General features: G+C 40.4%; 1 protein-coding gene across 5 annotated transcripts in view; it reads right to left on the bottom strand.

Moving 5' to 3' along the window:
• The window catches only part of LOC140481571 (dachshund homolog 1-like), a 593,017-nt gene that overhangs the window by 292,036 nt on the left and 285,165 nt on the right, over positions 1-15,816 (bottom strand). For all 5 annotated transcript variants that reach the window (XM_072577986.1, XM_072577988.1, XM_072577987.1 and 2 more), the window contains one exon: positions 4,805-4,969. In XM_072577986.1, the coding sequence (XP_072434087.1) occupies positions 4,805-4,969 (165 nt within the window). The remainder of the gene's footprint in view (positions 1-4,804; positions 4,970-15,816) is intronic.

The following is a 15,816-nucleotide window of genomic DNA, read 5'->3' as shown; positions in this document are numbered from 1 at the left end:
TACATTAAGAGTGGGACATACTTTTTCTTGATCTGTACAGATTATATGTGTGAGAAGTAATCAAAAGTCAAGTCCTGAATTTTCACATCAATGGAGAATCTGGACATCATTGAAAAAAAAATGGGTGAAAATGCAAAATCCCATTCTGGAATATAGCATCTACCATTTTCCTAAGTATAGGAATGGAAACAGGATGCATTTTGTGCGTCCACGTTTGCTGAGGCATTTACTCATATAAATCAGATCTGACAGTGGTCATTCTTAATTTTAGTGATCAGGCATATGAAACTTGACATATGCAGTTTTGACCTGATAACAGCAGATTTGAGCACTGTGGATTTCTTTGGATGACCAGGGTATATTTGTGGAGAGCTAAAGTACCCCCTTAGATACGGTTTCAGACCGCTTTATGAGAGAAAAGTGCTGTTTAGGAGAAAAAGATGCATTTTGGAATGTGTAAAAGTGTGCATAGATGTATTTTTTAAATTATTTAAATGCATTGAAACAGCTAAGCTCACTGGAAATGTCAAATACAAATGTTCAAAATCTCAACAACAACTGTTAAAAGAAAAACTCAATCGGAGCTGTAGTACTGTCGAGGCATTTAAAACTCCAGCCTTTAAAGATTTGGCAAAGGAAGCTAGCGTGTAGAAACAACTATTGCTTGCTGCTTCACTGTGTCTGTTAACATAAGCCTCAGGATTCCATTACTTAACTACTACTGCATGACTGATTTATAACTTTCCATTATTCCAGTATGGTGCCTTCTATTTCACAGTTAAATTGACATTCCAAGCAGTCATAAACTCTTTGAAGTGAGAATATGAATTCCAATTTTCAAGCAGATTGGGAAAGTCAAATTGGCAGAGGGAGCTATGAGAAAGACTTCTTACAGCATATTTTAGGATACGTTTCCTCGCACAATATGCTCTGGACACAACATGACATTGGACTATTTTGGATCTGGTAATTTGCAATGACGCAGGTTTAATAAATTATCTCAAAGTAAAAGGTCTGCTAGTGGACAGTGATCATAACATGGTAGATTTGAGGATTTAGTTTGAGAAGGATAAACCTTGGTTGGAAACAAATGTGCTGAATTGAATAAGGGTAATTACACAGGAATGAGGAAAGTGTTAGAGAAGTATGATTTGGAGATGCTGGTGTTGGACTGCGGTGTACAAAATTAAAAATCACACAACACTAGGTTATGGTCCAACAGGTTTATTTGGAAGCGCTAGCTTTTGGAGCGCTGCTCCTTCATCGGATGGTTGTGGAGTATAAAATCGTAAGATACAAAACTTATAGCAAAAGTTTACAGTGTGATGGAACTGAAAGTATATATTGATAAAGACTTGGATAGTTTGTTATGTCTCTCAGGTTTTAGAATGACCATGTTGGTTTCGGAAACTTCTCCCTTTCAAGCTAGAAATGAAATTCCAACATGCTGTGGTCACTATCACCTACAGCATTTTCATCTTTAGGTTACTGATTAACCCTGCCTTACAGTATATGATCAAGTATACGATACCCTGATCTTGGTCGGTTCCAGAATGTACTGGTCTAAGGAACTGTCCTGAAAACAGACCATGAACTCATTACTTAGGCTAGCTTTGCCGATCTGTTTCTCCCAATCTACATGTTGAACAAAGGTTATTCATGATTATTACAGTATGTTTCTTACATGCTCCATATTTTTTCTTTCTGAATGCATGTCCTACAATGTAAGTCTGTTACACGGACAATGAACAACTCCCACAAGTGAACAGTGACCTTTCTATTTATTTTCATCATCCAAACCACTGCTACATATTGCTATTTCAAGGAAAGGTCATATTTCAGTGCAGAACTAAGACCATCCATCGTTGTCAATGGCTAATATTGCACTGATGCAACCTGTGCCATAATTGCAACTGCTGAAAGTGTGCAGCTTTTACATTTTGAGTTGTTCTGCTCCTAGATCAGCTGCTCAGCTGCTACAGAGCCACACTGGTCCATTTACATCATCACCCAGTGCAGAGGTGCAATTTATATTCTTCTCCAATCTCAGATGAAGATTGACGATTGTGTCAATAGCTATGGGATTTAAAATTCGAGTTTTACTTCTCCTTGGAAGGCTGACAAGTTTTGGTAATGAGATGTATCTTATCAGAGCAATTTGGCTTTGAGCACCAGATACTTGACTTTACACTTCTACCCACTTTTATAAATAGACTTTCACTTATAAAGCCAGGCTGTACGAGTTTCATTATTACAGCCTACCTGAAACACTGACCACTAATACCTCTTGTAAATGAAAATCATCTCAACTCTCCACAGCATCCTAACCCTTCTAACCCTTGGTGAAGCTACATCAGTTGAAATAGACTTTGGTACATTGACTTGTCAAAAACTATGAGCTCTTGTATGGCCAGCTCAAAGCTCCACTGAGCCATTAATGGGAGAAGGTATCTTCCCCAAGATTTGACAACTTCTAAGACATTTCCTGAGTCTTAACTCCAACACTTAGATGTACCTACTGAATCACAGAACCTATTCCAACAAGACCTTACTACATGAAACTATCCAATGCTCTTGACTTTTCAATGAGCCTGGACTATAATATATTTATGGACCTACTGAACTTCTCCAGAACTTCTTCCAGAGTCCTAACTACACAGAGCAAGTGGCCCTAAATTACCTCAGTCAGCAGCATAGCTTAACAGTTCATCTCTGCATGAAACCTGCATCTGTCTTGCTCTGCTTTCAAACTCCAACTAATTGTAAGCCTGGAACTGTTTTTCAGTGATCCTTAAACTGTTTTGTATGATCTATTGAAAACCTTGCAACAAGACCCCTACTGCTAGGCAGAATTGAATTCAGTAACCCAACAGTCAAATGTAACAACACCTTTGAAATGATCTGTTCCCTGAATGTTACAAAGTTCACTGAGTGTTGGCTCCTTTAGCACAAATTGCATACAACAAACATTCAAGAGTTCACCGCATACAAAGAATAGCAACTGACAATAGTCACCTGGGTGATGTACCACAAGGAAGCTGACATACTCACAAATGTATGTCAATAACTGAACAAAACAGAGGCAATGAAAACCAATTTCTAAGGAAATGTGTAAAGAAGATGTTTCCCTCAGTTATAATAAGGCATCAAATTTTGATACTGCTGTGTACAGTTTGTGGCACCAACACCATTTGCAGATCTAGTTTTCTTTTATGTATTTACTCTATAAATACTAATTGTTCATACTGTGCAATAAGTCTATCAGAATTACTCATAATAGTATTTCCAGTTAGCGCAACAATAATGTGTTTGCAGTATCACTGAGCTTAGAATCTTCAAAATTGTTTTAAATCAAAAAGCCTGACATTGAGTGAGACAGAAGGGGGTGAGGAATGTGGAATTACTATGTAAGAAAGAAGCTTTGTATATCTAATCTATTATAACCAACATAAATTTATTAATGATCCCATAGCATTCTACACAGAAGTGTACTTTAAAATTTAAAAAAGTGAAATTTTCTGGAATGTATTGCTATAGAAACAATGCATGGCATTTAACATTGATCTTGTATTCAAATTTCCTGAATCTTGTCAGCACCCAACAAAAAGCAGTGCAGACCAAACAAAAATTAACAGAAGCAAATAACCAAGTTGTGAAAGTTAAAGTTTGAAGCCATCAAACCATTACTCATGTACATTAAATGCAACACGTGTAGGGATATACATTTATAGAGGAACTTACAAGTTGTTCTGTTGTAACGTGTGCTTCGTCAATACAAATTCACCGTAATGTGATTGACACATTGGGAATGTTGTTTCTACAGCACGAACCTTTAAAACGTGTGTTGGCTGCACTGTGATTACAACACCAACACTTTAAGTGTTGTTTCTAAAGCAGGATTTTTCTATAACATGGTGTTGCACAAGAACGCAACCATGGTGTTATAGATGAACTGACTGTATACAGAGAAATTTCTGCACCCAGAAACTTGTCAGCCTTTGGAATCTACTATCAGAGAATGCAGTTGAGGCCAAAACATTGTAAGATTTCAAGAAGGAGTTGGATCTAGTACTTGAGGCTAAAGAGATCGAATGATATATGGAAAAAGCAGGAATAGACTATCGAGTTGGATGATCAATCAAGATTGTGATGAATAGTGGAGCAGGCCCAAAGGGCCACACGACTTACTCTTGCTCCTATTTTCTAGTATCAATGAAATGGAATGGTGCAAACTTTCCTCTTTTTAACAGAATATAAGCAAAAAGCATTCAAAGCTACAAAAAAGATTGGTGTAGCTCTGCTAATCACTTAGAATCACCCAAATGGTGTTTCAGGCATTACTTTACTTTTGGCCATCAAATTACATGCATTCAGAATTTCAGTTACTGTAGAGAAAAATCCCTGTACTTTTGAATGTGAGAAGAGCAATGTTAATAAACCAAGTGATATCAGAGTATGAAAGGGAGCATGGTAATGTGTGCATATCAGGTGTTTTGGGGTAAAACCAGGGTGAATGGTTTACCTGCAAATCTGCAAGGATAATGAATGCGAAACAACTCTATTCTGCTGCTGTTATTATTCTGAAACCTTCTCTGAAATTCTGGGCATTTGTGTGCAAGGTACCAGTCCAGTCAATTGAAACGATTGGCAACTCTAGTAGCGCTCAGCAAAGCCTGTGCTAAATTACACGTCACAGCATTCGCAAAAATTAGATTAACATTATTTTGAATCTGAATGTATTTCCTGTTTGATATTAACACATGTGGGACTCCAAATTTGTAGTTTAATTTTAGAGGGGACTCACCAATACTGGAGTTCATGTCGCCATTTTCAGACTCTGCGCCATGCTGGTTACTGTTACCATGGAAGCTGTTCATGGCTTCTAATTTGATCTTTTTTGCCTTCATTGCCTCTGCTATGGCAGCATTGGTAGCTGCTGCCGCTGCAGCTGCTGCTGCTGCTGTAAGACCTGATAAAAAGAAGAGAAGACAAGAAGAAATAAATGGTGAGATAGGCAAACACTTCAAAGATTAGCCTATGATAGTATTTTTATGCCCCGTAAAATTCAGCTAATCCAAAAGTCTATTGGCTGTGTCCTCACTTGTCCATCCATCAGCCCTGTGTTCTCTGATATCTCTTAATCCAACAATGTCCCTGGATTTAAAATCCTCATCCATTTCTTCATACTCTTCCATTGCTCTGTCCCTTTCTATCTTAGTAATCTCCTCCAATCACAGAACCATCTGTGAGTGAGATCCCTGCACTCTTCCAGGACTGACCCCCTGAGTATAACCAATTTTAATTGCTCCGACCAGCTATTCCTTTAGCTGCTTAAACACAAAGTCTGGAATTTCCTCCTTAAATCCATCTAGCTCTCTCTCTTGCTCTTCTCCTTGAAGACATTTCTTGAAATTTAGCACTTTCAAACTCATTTTTGGCTATCTAAGTACCTCCTACTTTTACTTGTTGGCAATCATTCCTCAACCACATTTAGCATTCTTCTTTCTTTACGCTTTGGGCGCCCTCATTGACTATTCCACTTGCTCTTCCACTCCTTGGCCAACAACACAAAAACCATAATCTTTCAACTCCCTTCAGTTCAACGAAGAGTCATCTTAGACTTGAAACTCCATTTCTGCTTCTGTCTCCACAAATGCTACAAATCTGATTAGTTTCTCTGGAAATTTCTATTTTTAATTTCGATCTCTAATATCCATAGTAGTTTATTTTTATTTGGCAGTTTCCTTTTATTGGAAAAAATGGCAGTTCTTTATTTGTCATTCAGTTGGAGAGACAAATTGTTTTCCAATTGGTCAAGAAGGCTGTTGTTCTGAATATGGATACATTGAGCGGTCAACAGCAGGAATGTAGAGGTGAGGCAGTTAGACACATGAAGCCATATATTGGTGTATCCAGGATATCCAGTCAGGTTTGGCAATGCAGAATCTTCATTATACACCTCTCTGAACATTTATGCATTATGAACTTATGGGGATAGGAAAAATTTACATTAACATTGCTGCAAATAAAGTACCCATGGTAATAAAAAGTTTTTGATCTGATTCCCTACAGTGTGGAAACAGGCCCTTTGGCTCAACAAGTCCACACTGACCCTCTGAAGAGTAACCCACTCAATCCCCTTTTACGGTCTGACTAATGTACCTAACACTATGGGCAATTTAACATGGTTAATTCACCTGGTCTGCACATCTTTGGAGTGTGGGAGGAAACCCATGCAGACATGGGGAGAATGTGCAAACTCCACACAGTTGCCTGCGTTTGAAAGTGAACCTGGGATCTTGGTGCTGTGAGGCAGCAGTGCTAACCACTGAGTCACCATGCTACCCCACAGTGAAACTGTGTAGATTGTGTCAGCAGAATTCCTGTATCACATCATAGACACACTCACACACTCAAGGGAAGTTCCTTAAATACAGGAAGGTGTAAGGAATCACTGGTTTTGCTGAGAGGTAAAAGGGAGTGGAAGGATGCTTGCATGGAGCACAAGAGGCAGTATACAGCAGTTGGGCTGAATGGCCTGTTTCTGTGCTTTGTACAGTTCAGTCAAGAGTTTCAGGCACCAAGTACGTTTGGTCTGAGAACAGCATCTAAACAAAAAAATTCAGTGTTAAACATCTGTCTTTTCGTGTATCGAACATTTTAAACTGTCAAACATTCTGTCACTGGAAATGATAATTAGTGAAGAATTGAAAAGTCAATTCCATGATCTGTTGCTCCGAGCAAGGAGGCACACTTGCATGGAACTAATATTACTTTCTGTGGTTTGTTGTATTCTTACCGCAGCTCATCTTGGTGAAAGACACATTGGATAGATTTGCTGCCAACATGTTCTTTCCTGTTGAGGTGCTTCAAAGCCAGCTTGGTCTAGTGTGTGTGAGGAACATCACTCAGCAATCTCAGAAGGAGCTTCTTGACTTAAACAGTACACTGTTTATTGCATGGCAGCAACAAGATGCAAATATCATCGGTATAATAACCTTGATTGCAATGTTTTAAGGGAGACCTTAACATTATTTCTTACTCCTTCTTCGTTCAAAGCTATTCCCCCAACTTTGGTTTGCCCTGCTAACTCCCCGAACCTCCAAGTGTCTTACCCTGCAACTGGAAAGGATGCAAAAGCTACTGGTACACCACCCCTCTCACCTCCACCCAGGGCCCCAAACAGTCCTTCCAGGTGAGACAGAGGTTCACCTGCCAGTCCTCCAACCTAGTTTACTGCATCAGGTGCTCTCCCAGTGTAGTCTTCTCTACATCAGGGACACCAAACGTAAACTTAGGTAACGATTCGCTGAGCATCTCAGCTGCTCCCAAACCAGCCAACTGGACCTCCCAGTCATCACCCATTCCAATTCCCCTTCCCACTCCCTTTCTGACATGACCATCCTTGGCCTTCTCCATTGCCACAATGAACCAAACCGCAAACTGGAGGAACAACACTTCATCTTCCACCTGGGCAGCCTACAGCCCAGAGGAGTCAACATCGAGTTCTTCAATTTCAAATAACCTTCCCACCCATCCCCCGACTCCCTGCATCTGCAGTTTTCTTGTCCCATTCCCCCACCCAAACCCATACAGCATTGGGCAATGGACAATGCACTCCTCAGCATTAACCCTTTCAGAGCCTAACATTCTTTCACGACAATTTAGTGCAGGGATTGAACGCATGGCTCCAAAGCCCCTTGATCACTCTGAAATTAACAGAGGGATTTTCCAAAGCTATGGTCCCTTTCAGCGGAGTGTGCCCAAAAACGGGCTCAGTGTGTGAAAGCGTCATTCAAGAAAAAATATGGCACAACATGAAAGAAAATTAATTCAACTGTGTTTTTTTCCCCTTCCCTGCAGCATCTTGGCACCAACTCCCATCCATCCTTTATGATAATCATGTGACAGTGCTGTAAATTGAGCAATCTGGAAATCAGATCAGCAGTGAACAAAACACGTCTTTATTTCCAAAACATACTGGGGAGAGAGAAGGGTCATGAATAAAGTCATTTCAAGCCTCTATGCCTTTAAATGAGCAAACTTTCATATGAGTCAGACTGCGTAATTTCACAAGGAGAAACGTGACCAAGGACCAGAAAGCAGAGACAGATGACCCCCCTTATCAAATGACATCTCACAGAAGTCTAGAAAGATCTCATAAGAAACTATTTATTGGATAATGTCTGGCGTTCTGACTCCTGTTTATTCAGAGATGCAGGCAGTTTTATAAATATCTCATCACTCAGCCATCATAAGCATTTCAGTGACATGAATCAGGAGATGCTATTAGCAACACAAATAAGTGTGGCTGCATAGTCGGGGGACGGTGAGTAAAAGAAAGAAACATGTGGCATTAATGCACAGCCCTGGATTCTAAACATCTGATAGGCAGATGGTGTGAAGCTGATTTTCCGGTTGGGAAGAAGGGGCACATCATTTAGAAGCTTGTTTGCATTTAAACAGATAAACACAAAAAAAGTAGCAGCATGCATGGACCATTTAAACACTGAGTTAGTGCAAAATTCTCAAAGTGACATATAGCACGTCAATTGAGTTTTTTCTCCTCCCAACCCCAAGGAATATTAATTCCTGTCCTTCAATTGAGGTATTAGTCAGGAGCATTTCTCCAGATGAAAGAATGGGAGGTATTACAATCAAAGGACACAGAATTGATCTCCATCTATTTCCTTGACTCAATGACCCTTAATGTCCTTTCCTAAAAAGGTTGTATCAATCTCAGTCCTGAAATGTTCACCCGACCTCTCACGTTTAGGGAGAGAGTTCCAGAATTCCTATTGACAATTGTATAGACTATTCTTGGTTTTGTATTGCCAAGGAGTATCCAAGAAATCTGTCACATGAAGGACATTAACTAATTTAACTAACAAAAACAACAGTTATCAGGAATTGCCAGAGGTTGGTTAAGAAAGAGCAAGAGCATGATCATATCATGTGACACTGCATCACTTCCTGTGATGATGTGTACTGTATCACATATCACCAAGTAGATCCTCGTAACTTCATCTTCTATGTTTGAGCCTTTGTGTGAAGAGGTGTTTCCTGACATCGGTGTGAAATGGTCATGTTTTAATTTTAAGATTATATCCCCATGTTCTGTTTTGCTGACTGATGCTGAACCTCCTCCAGAAGCTATCATGCTGCATCTAGATACGCCAGTCTTGGAAGATGTGGAATACTGATGCTGACTTCTTGGCATTTACCTAAGAGGTGCATAATCCAAGGGTAATAATCAGCAGAGTTTGTGTGAACATGGCATACATGTATGTCTTTTTCTTCTTTTCCATCTTGCATCCTCCTTACTGCTGAGCTAATCCAGAACTTCACTAAATGTATTCAACTCACACCAAGTCCCCTTCACCCTTACAATCTCTGGCTCTCCTCTCCTGATTTGTGGAACATTTTTCGACTTGCAAATCTCTGTGAACTTCCATTTCTGGCCTCACTTACATTACCAGTTGATTTTGTTTCAGCGTAAGTGCCTAATGCTTTACGGGTTTAGTCTCTAAACTCTGGGGCACACTTTTTAAGACTCTGCCTCTCTACCCCATTATAATCCTTTGAGACGTAAAATCTACATTTTGACCAGGCCTTTTGTCACCTGTCCCCTTGATACCTCCTGGTGTGACTCATGTATCAGGTTTAGTATGATAATCTCCCCTTGTGAAGCATTTTGCGGCATTTCAGCTATTAAAGCTGCATACATGCAAATTATTCCTATTATTTACAGAGTATTATTCATGATGGACTATTTTATGAGTAGGAGTACAGAGCATGCACAGTGTTGATGGAAAACAAGCCAGAAACATATCATTTCTGACCTGAGGTCCTGTAATTCAGAGGGATTATAGTAGGAGGGTGACTTCTTTGCAGTCCATCTTTGTGGATTAGAACATGAGTTTAGATTAACCTCTCAAACCATCAGTTGATAGCGCTGATGTCAGTCCTGATCACTAACTTCTGCTGTGCTCACAATATAGTAGTACTGGAGTAATTTCTAACTTTACTCAGCCATTCCTCGAGGACAAGTAATCAAACTATTATTGATTTTCTTTCTATTCCATCTTCCTCTTAGACCGTGCCACCTGTGATGAGTTAAATAAGGTTAACAGTACAAGTGGCTCCACATTCCAACAAGAAACTTTGTCTGAAAAATTTTTGGCACTGACACCTGCAGAACTCTAGAAAACAATGGACAGTATTTGATGAGGTGCCATGGTCCTCAGCACACCTGGCTAAAAGATCAAGAGGGCAGAGCCCTCCTATTTAATGCTGGGAGAGGTGTCCATTGTGTTAAGGAGAGATGTCTGTCCCTATTTCAGGAGGAAGTCCTGTCTTAGCAATGTGGTGGATAATTGGATAGTTGACAGCTATGGATTTACAGACAGCCTGACAATGCCAATGAGCCCAGCTATATTGAGGGTTGATCATTTCAGCATGTTTTGCTTCGAAATATTGTTTTTTTAAGATACCGTTTTCCCTCTTTAACAGGGAGCTGTCCTGTTTTGTACACGTTTCTGATGTGGGACCTTGAATTTGTGTAACACCAAAGCATCACCAAATAAATTTTATTATTTATCATTGCTGAGTCACAATAAATTCACTTTAATGAGTATGTGCCCCACATTTCCAGTAGTCTTGCTGACCCTTGGATACTGTCGGTTCTGCTATAATGTGCATTTCTTCAATGTGAATTGCCTATAACACAATTGAAGAACTTAGATCATTATTTGTACAGCGCACATTTTCCTGAACCTATATTGACTAGAATGCGTTTCCGGTCCCATTGGTTTAAATGGTGCTGCTATTATGCAATTTTCTTATAACGCGGAATTGCACAGGAATGGAAGTATTGTGTTATATTAGAACAGACTGTATGTGGTTGGAAACAATTCTGGAAGTCTCATTACATCACCTCCTGTCACCAATAACCATGGGCCCACGTTCTGAGCAATGGCCACTCAATCTCGTACTGTTTTCCCAGCCAATGCATTGCCTGTATGGATGTATCCTGACTGTCTTTCAATGGGCCCACACCCAATTAGGGGAGCAAGAGGCTGCTGGAGGTACTCATCAGGGCGCCAAGGATTATGCTACACTATCATGCTACCACTGCATGCTGGCAGGCTGACTCAGGAAAGATCTATCACGTTTTTAAGACAAATAATATCCACTCAATTTTATCAGTGTAGGGGCTACTGAATCTGAAGAAAGTAAAGGAGTTAGAAATTCAATTGGGCAAACCATAAAAGGGCACAGACCTTCAAAGAAATAACAACAAAGATGATTTTGTTATGCTGGAATGAGTTTTCAAAGAACACAAATTAAAAGACACCATTTCATGCTGGAGATTTTTTTCTTGGGTGTGAAAGTATCAATGACAGGAGTGCTGTATAAATGCTTCATTTGTAATGCTTGATAGTTGATGCACCTTCTGTTAGGTGTACATTAAAGGTCCCAAACACTAAACACCCTACCTCCAGGACAAACACATTTGGTTAATAGGCTTCCAACACCCAGACTTAATCTCTCTCTTAATGGAGCAAAGTTATTCAGGTGGAACAGGACAAAGCCTGAGGATACTTTGGGTTGGTCAACTGGTAACTACATCCATTTAAAGAGGTTTTACAAATAACATCTGTATTAACAGATTACAGATGAGTGGAAAGTATAATGCAATTGTATAAGGCTTTGGAATGTAACTGGAATAGTGTTCAGATCAGAAAACCGCACTTCACAACAGTGATATTGGCCTTGGAGGTGGTACAGCAAATAATAGGGATGAAAAGGTTAAAGTACAAGGTCATGTTACACTGAGTACCAGGCTTACATTTGCTCAAGTCTAGATGACTAAAGGGTGATATAATTGAGGGATTAAGGATTTCCCAGGATAGATGAAGAGAAACCATTTCTTCAGTTATGGGAGTCTAGAACATATTTTTTCATTCACAGGATGAGGGTATTGCCAGCTAGGGCAACATGTATTGCCGATCCCTAATTGCCCAGAGAGCATTAAGAGTTAACAATATTACAGTGGATCTGGAGTTACATGTGGGCCAGATAGGGATGGCAGTTTCCTTCCCTAAAGAACAGTAGTGAAACAGATGGGTTTTTCATGACTATTGGCAATAGATTCACGGTCACCATGAGACTCTTATTCCAGATTTTTACTGAATACAAGTTTCACCATTTGCCACTGTGCGATTCAAACCCAGGTCCCCAAACCATTACCTGGGTCTCTGGGTGAACAGTCCAGTGATAATACCACTAGGGCATCACTTTCCCCATTTAACAATACCATAAGAAATAGGAACAGTTATATGCCATTGGGGTCCTCAAGCCTGTTCCATCATTCAATAGGGTCATGGCTGAACTGGCATTCTTCACTTCCACTGTTCTGCCCAATAAGCCTTGACTCCCTTATAGACAGGGTAAAAACAATGACTGCAGATGCTGGAAACCAAATTCTGGATTAGTGGTGCTGGAAGAGCACAGCAGTTCAGGCAGCATCCAAGGAGCAGTAAAATCGATGTTTTGGGCAAAAGCCCTTCATCAGCTGAAGGGCTTTTGCCCCAAACGTCGATTTTACTGCTCTTCAGATGTCACCTGAACTGCTGTGCTCTTCCAGCACCACTAATCCAGAATCCCTTATAGACAGATAGATTCATGATCAATCTCAGCCGAAAAGATACTCAAGGACTGTTGAGGGCTTGTACCTTGAAATTATATTTGGACCAGTCAGAATTGACATCAGGAAGCACTTCTTCACACACAGGCTAGTGTACATCTGAAGTACTCTTAGATGATATGCTGCTGGGCAGGGGGGCAATTGAAATGTTCAAGAATGAGACTGTGAGATTTATACTGGTGAAAACATGAAAAGTTAAACTTGGCCGGAATATAGATTTAAATTAAGATTAGCTATAGTCTCCTTGACTGGCAGGCAAAAACGTAAAGACCTTAAAATCAAAGGATCATAAAAACATACAGTACAGAAGAGCCCCTCAGCCCATTGAGTCTGCACTGATTAAAAAAATACTCTAAACCCAAATTAGTCCCACTCGCAGCACTTGACTGATAGCCCTGAATGTTATGACATTTCAAGGGCTCATCCAAGTACTTTTTAAAGGTTGTGAGGTTTCCTGCTTCAACAACCTGCCCAGGCAGTATACTCCAATTTGCCATCAGTCTCTGGGTGAAAATTTGTTTCCTCAAATCCCCTCTAAAACCCCTCCAGGCTCTCACTTTAAAAATCATTCTTCCTTGTCACTGAGCCCTCCACAATTGCTTTCTATCCAACCTGCCATGCCCCTCATAATCAGGTCCCGTCTCAGCCTCCTCTGCTCCAAAGAAAGCAAACCACACTTATGCAGCCTCTCTTCAAAGCCAAAATGTTTTATCTAGAGTCTTCTAGATCTTATAATCCAAGATGGAGGCCATGGAAAATTTCTGGCTGTAACAGCTGCTCCTTTTTTGAAGAATTTTAGGTGCTGGAGGTGATTTCCTCAAATTCCAGGAACAGCAATTACTGTTTTACATGCTGTTGCATTGTTTTGGAACTTTGGAAAAAAAAGGCAAAACAACAGCAGTTTTAAAAGGGAGAACAGACAAAGGAAGCACATGGTGAGGACAGTGCAGGATAGAAAGAGAGACAGAGAGAATCTGCACAGTTACTGCCTTTGATGTTTGAATTCATGTATCGCTGGACATCGGAGTGCTTCTGGGAAAATGAACAAACAGTGAAATTCACAACTGATCTTAGAGGAACTGTTGGGCGAAGTTCACAGCACAGAATCAGATAAGTTAATCATTGTTTTAAGTGTGGCCTATAGAGAATCTGCAGTAGTGAGTAGAGTGGGTTCTTTATTGATTATATGTTTTTGGAGATATGTCTCTTGATTACAACTTAAAATATAAGCCATAACTACTGATTTAACCTGGGGCAGTGTTGTAGAGGAATAGGACGATGTTATTTTCTGGGTCTGGAGATTGTGAAGGAGCAAAACTGGCCTTTAATAGAGTGATATGTACTTCTTGTCAGATGTGGGAGTTTAAAGAGACTTTAAGGGTTACTGCGGATTATATCTGCCATAAATGCTGCTGGCTGCGAATCTTATCAGATCGAATGGATTGGTTGGAGAGACAGTTAGAAGCAATGAGAAATTTGCAACAGCAACATTATGTGATGGATGGAAGTTATAGGAAGGGGGGAAAGTCTCAGATACAGTCACATAGATGGGGTGACTCCAGAAAAGGTAAGAGAGGTAGGCAGCTAGTGCAGGAGTCTTTTATGGATATACCCATTTCAAACAGGTATGCTCTTTTGGAAAATGTTGGGGGTGATGGACTCTCAGGGGAACATAGCACGAACAGCCAAGTTTCTGGTATGCTGACTGGCTGTAATGCAACGAGGGGTATGTCGGGTTCCAAGAGATCAATTGTGTTAGGGGATTCTCTAGTTCGAGGTACATACAGACATTTCTGTGGCCAGCAGCGAAAACGCAGAATGGTGTGTTGCTTCCCTGGTGCCAGAACCAAGGATGTCTCAGAAAGGGTGCAGAATGTTCTCACAGGGGAGAGGGGCCAGCAAGAGGTCATTGTCCAGATTGGAACCAACGACAGGAAGGGAAAAGTTTGAGATTCTGAAGTGAGATTACAGAGAGCTAGGCAGTAATTTAAAAAGGAGGTCCTTGAGAGTATCAATATCTGGATTACTTCTGGAGCTACAAGCTAGTGAGGACAGGAATAGGAGAATAGAGCAGATGAATGCATGGCTAAGGAGCTGGTGTATGGGGGAAAGACTCACATTTTTGGATCATTGGAATCTCTTTTGGGGTAGAAATGACCTGTACAAGAAGGACGGATTGCATCTAAATTGGAAGGGGACTAATTTACTGGCAGGGAGATTTGCTAGAACTGCTTGGGAGGATTTAAACAAGTAAAGTGGGAGGGGTGGAACCCAGGGAAATAGTGAGGAAAGAGATCAATTTGAGACTGGTACAGTTGAGAACAGAAGCGAGTCAAATAGTCAGGGCAGGTAGGACTTATAAAATAAACTGCATTTATTTCAATGCAAGGGGCCTAACAGGGAAGGCAGATGAACTCAGGGCATGGTTAGGAATATGGGACTGGGATATCATAGCAATTACAGAAACATGGCTCAAGGATGGGCAGGACTGGTAGCTTAATGTTCCAGGATGCAAATGCTACAGGAAGGATAGAAAGGGAGGCAAGAGAGGAGAGGGGTTGCATTTTTGAAAAGGGATAGCTTTACAACTGTGCTAAGGGAGAATATTCCCAAAAATACATCCAGGGAAGTTATTTGGGTGGAACTGAGAAATAAGAAAGGGATGATCACCTTATTGTGGGATTGTATTATAGACCCCCTAATAGTCAGAGGGAAATTGAGAAACAAACTTGTAAGGAGATCTCAGCTATCTGTAAGAATAATAGGGTGTTTATGGTAGGGGATTTTAACTTTCCAAACATAGACTGGGACTACCATAGTGTTAAGGGTTCAGAGGGAGAGGAATTTGTTAAGTGTGTACAAGACAATTTTCTGATTCAGTATGTGGATGTACCTACGGGAGAAGGTGCAATAGTTGACTCTCTCTTGGGAAATAAGGCAGGGCAGGTGACTGAGATGTCAGTGGGGGAGCACTTTGGGGCCAGTGACCACAATTCTATTACATTTAAAATAGTGATGGCAAAGGATAGACCAGATCAAAAAGTTGAAGTTCTAAATTGGAGAAAGGCCAATTTTGACGTTATTAGGCAAGAACTTTGGAAAGTTGA

The sequence above is a fragment of the Chiloscyllium punctatum genome, chromosome 9, assembly GCF_047496795.1.
Source record: "Chiloscyllium punctatum isolate Juve2018m chromosome 9, sChiPun1.3, whole genome shotgun sequence".
Taxonomy (NCBI): Eukaryota; Metazoa; Chordata; class Chondrichthyes; order Orectolobiformes; family Hemiscylliidae; genus Chiloscyllium; species Chiloscyllium punctatum.
This window is presented reverse-complemented; position numbering and strand designations above follow the sequence as displayed.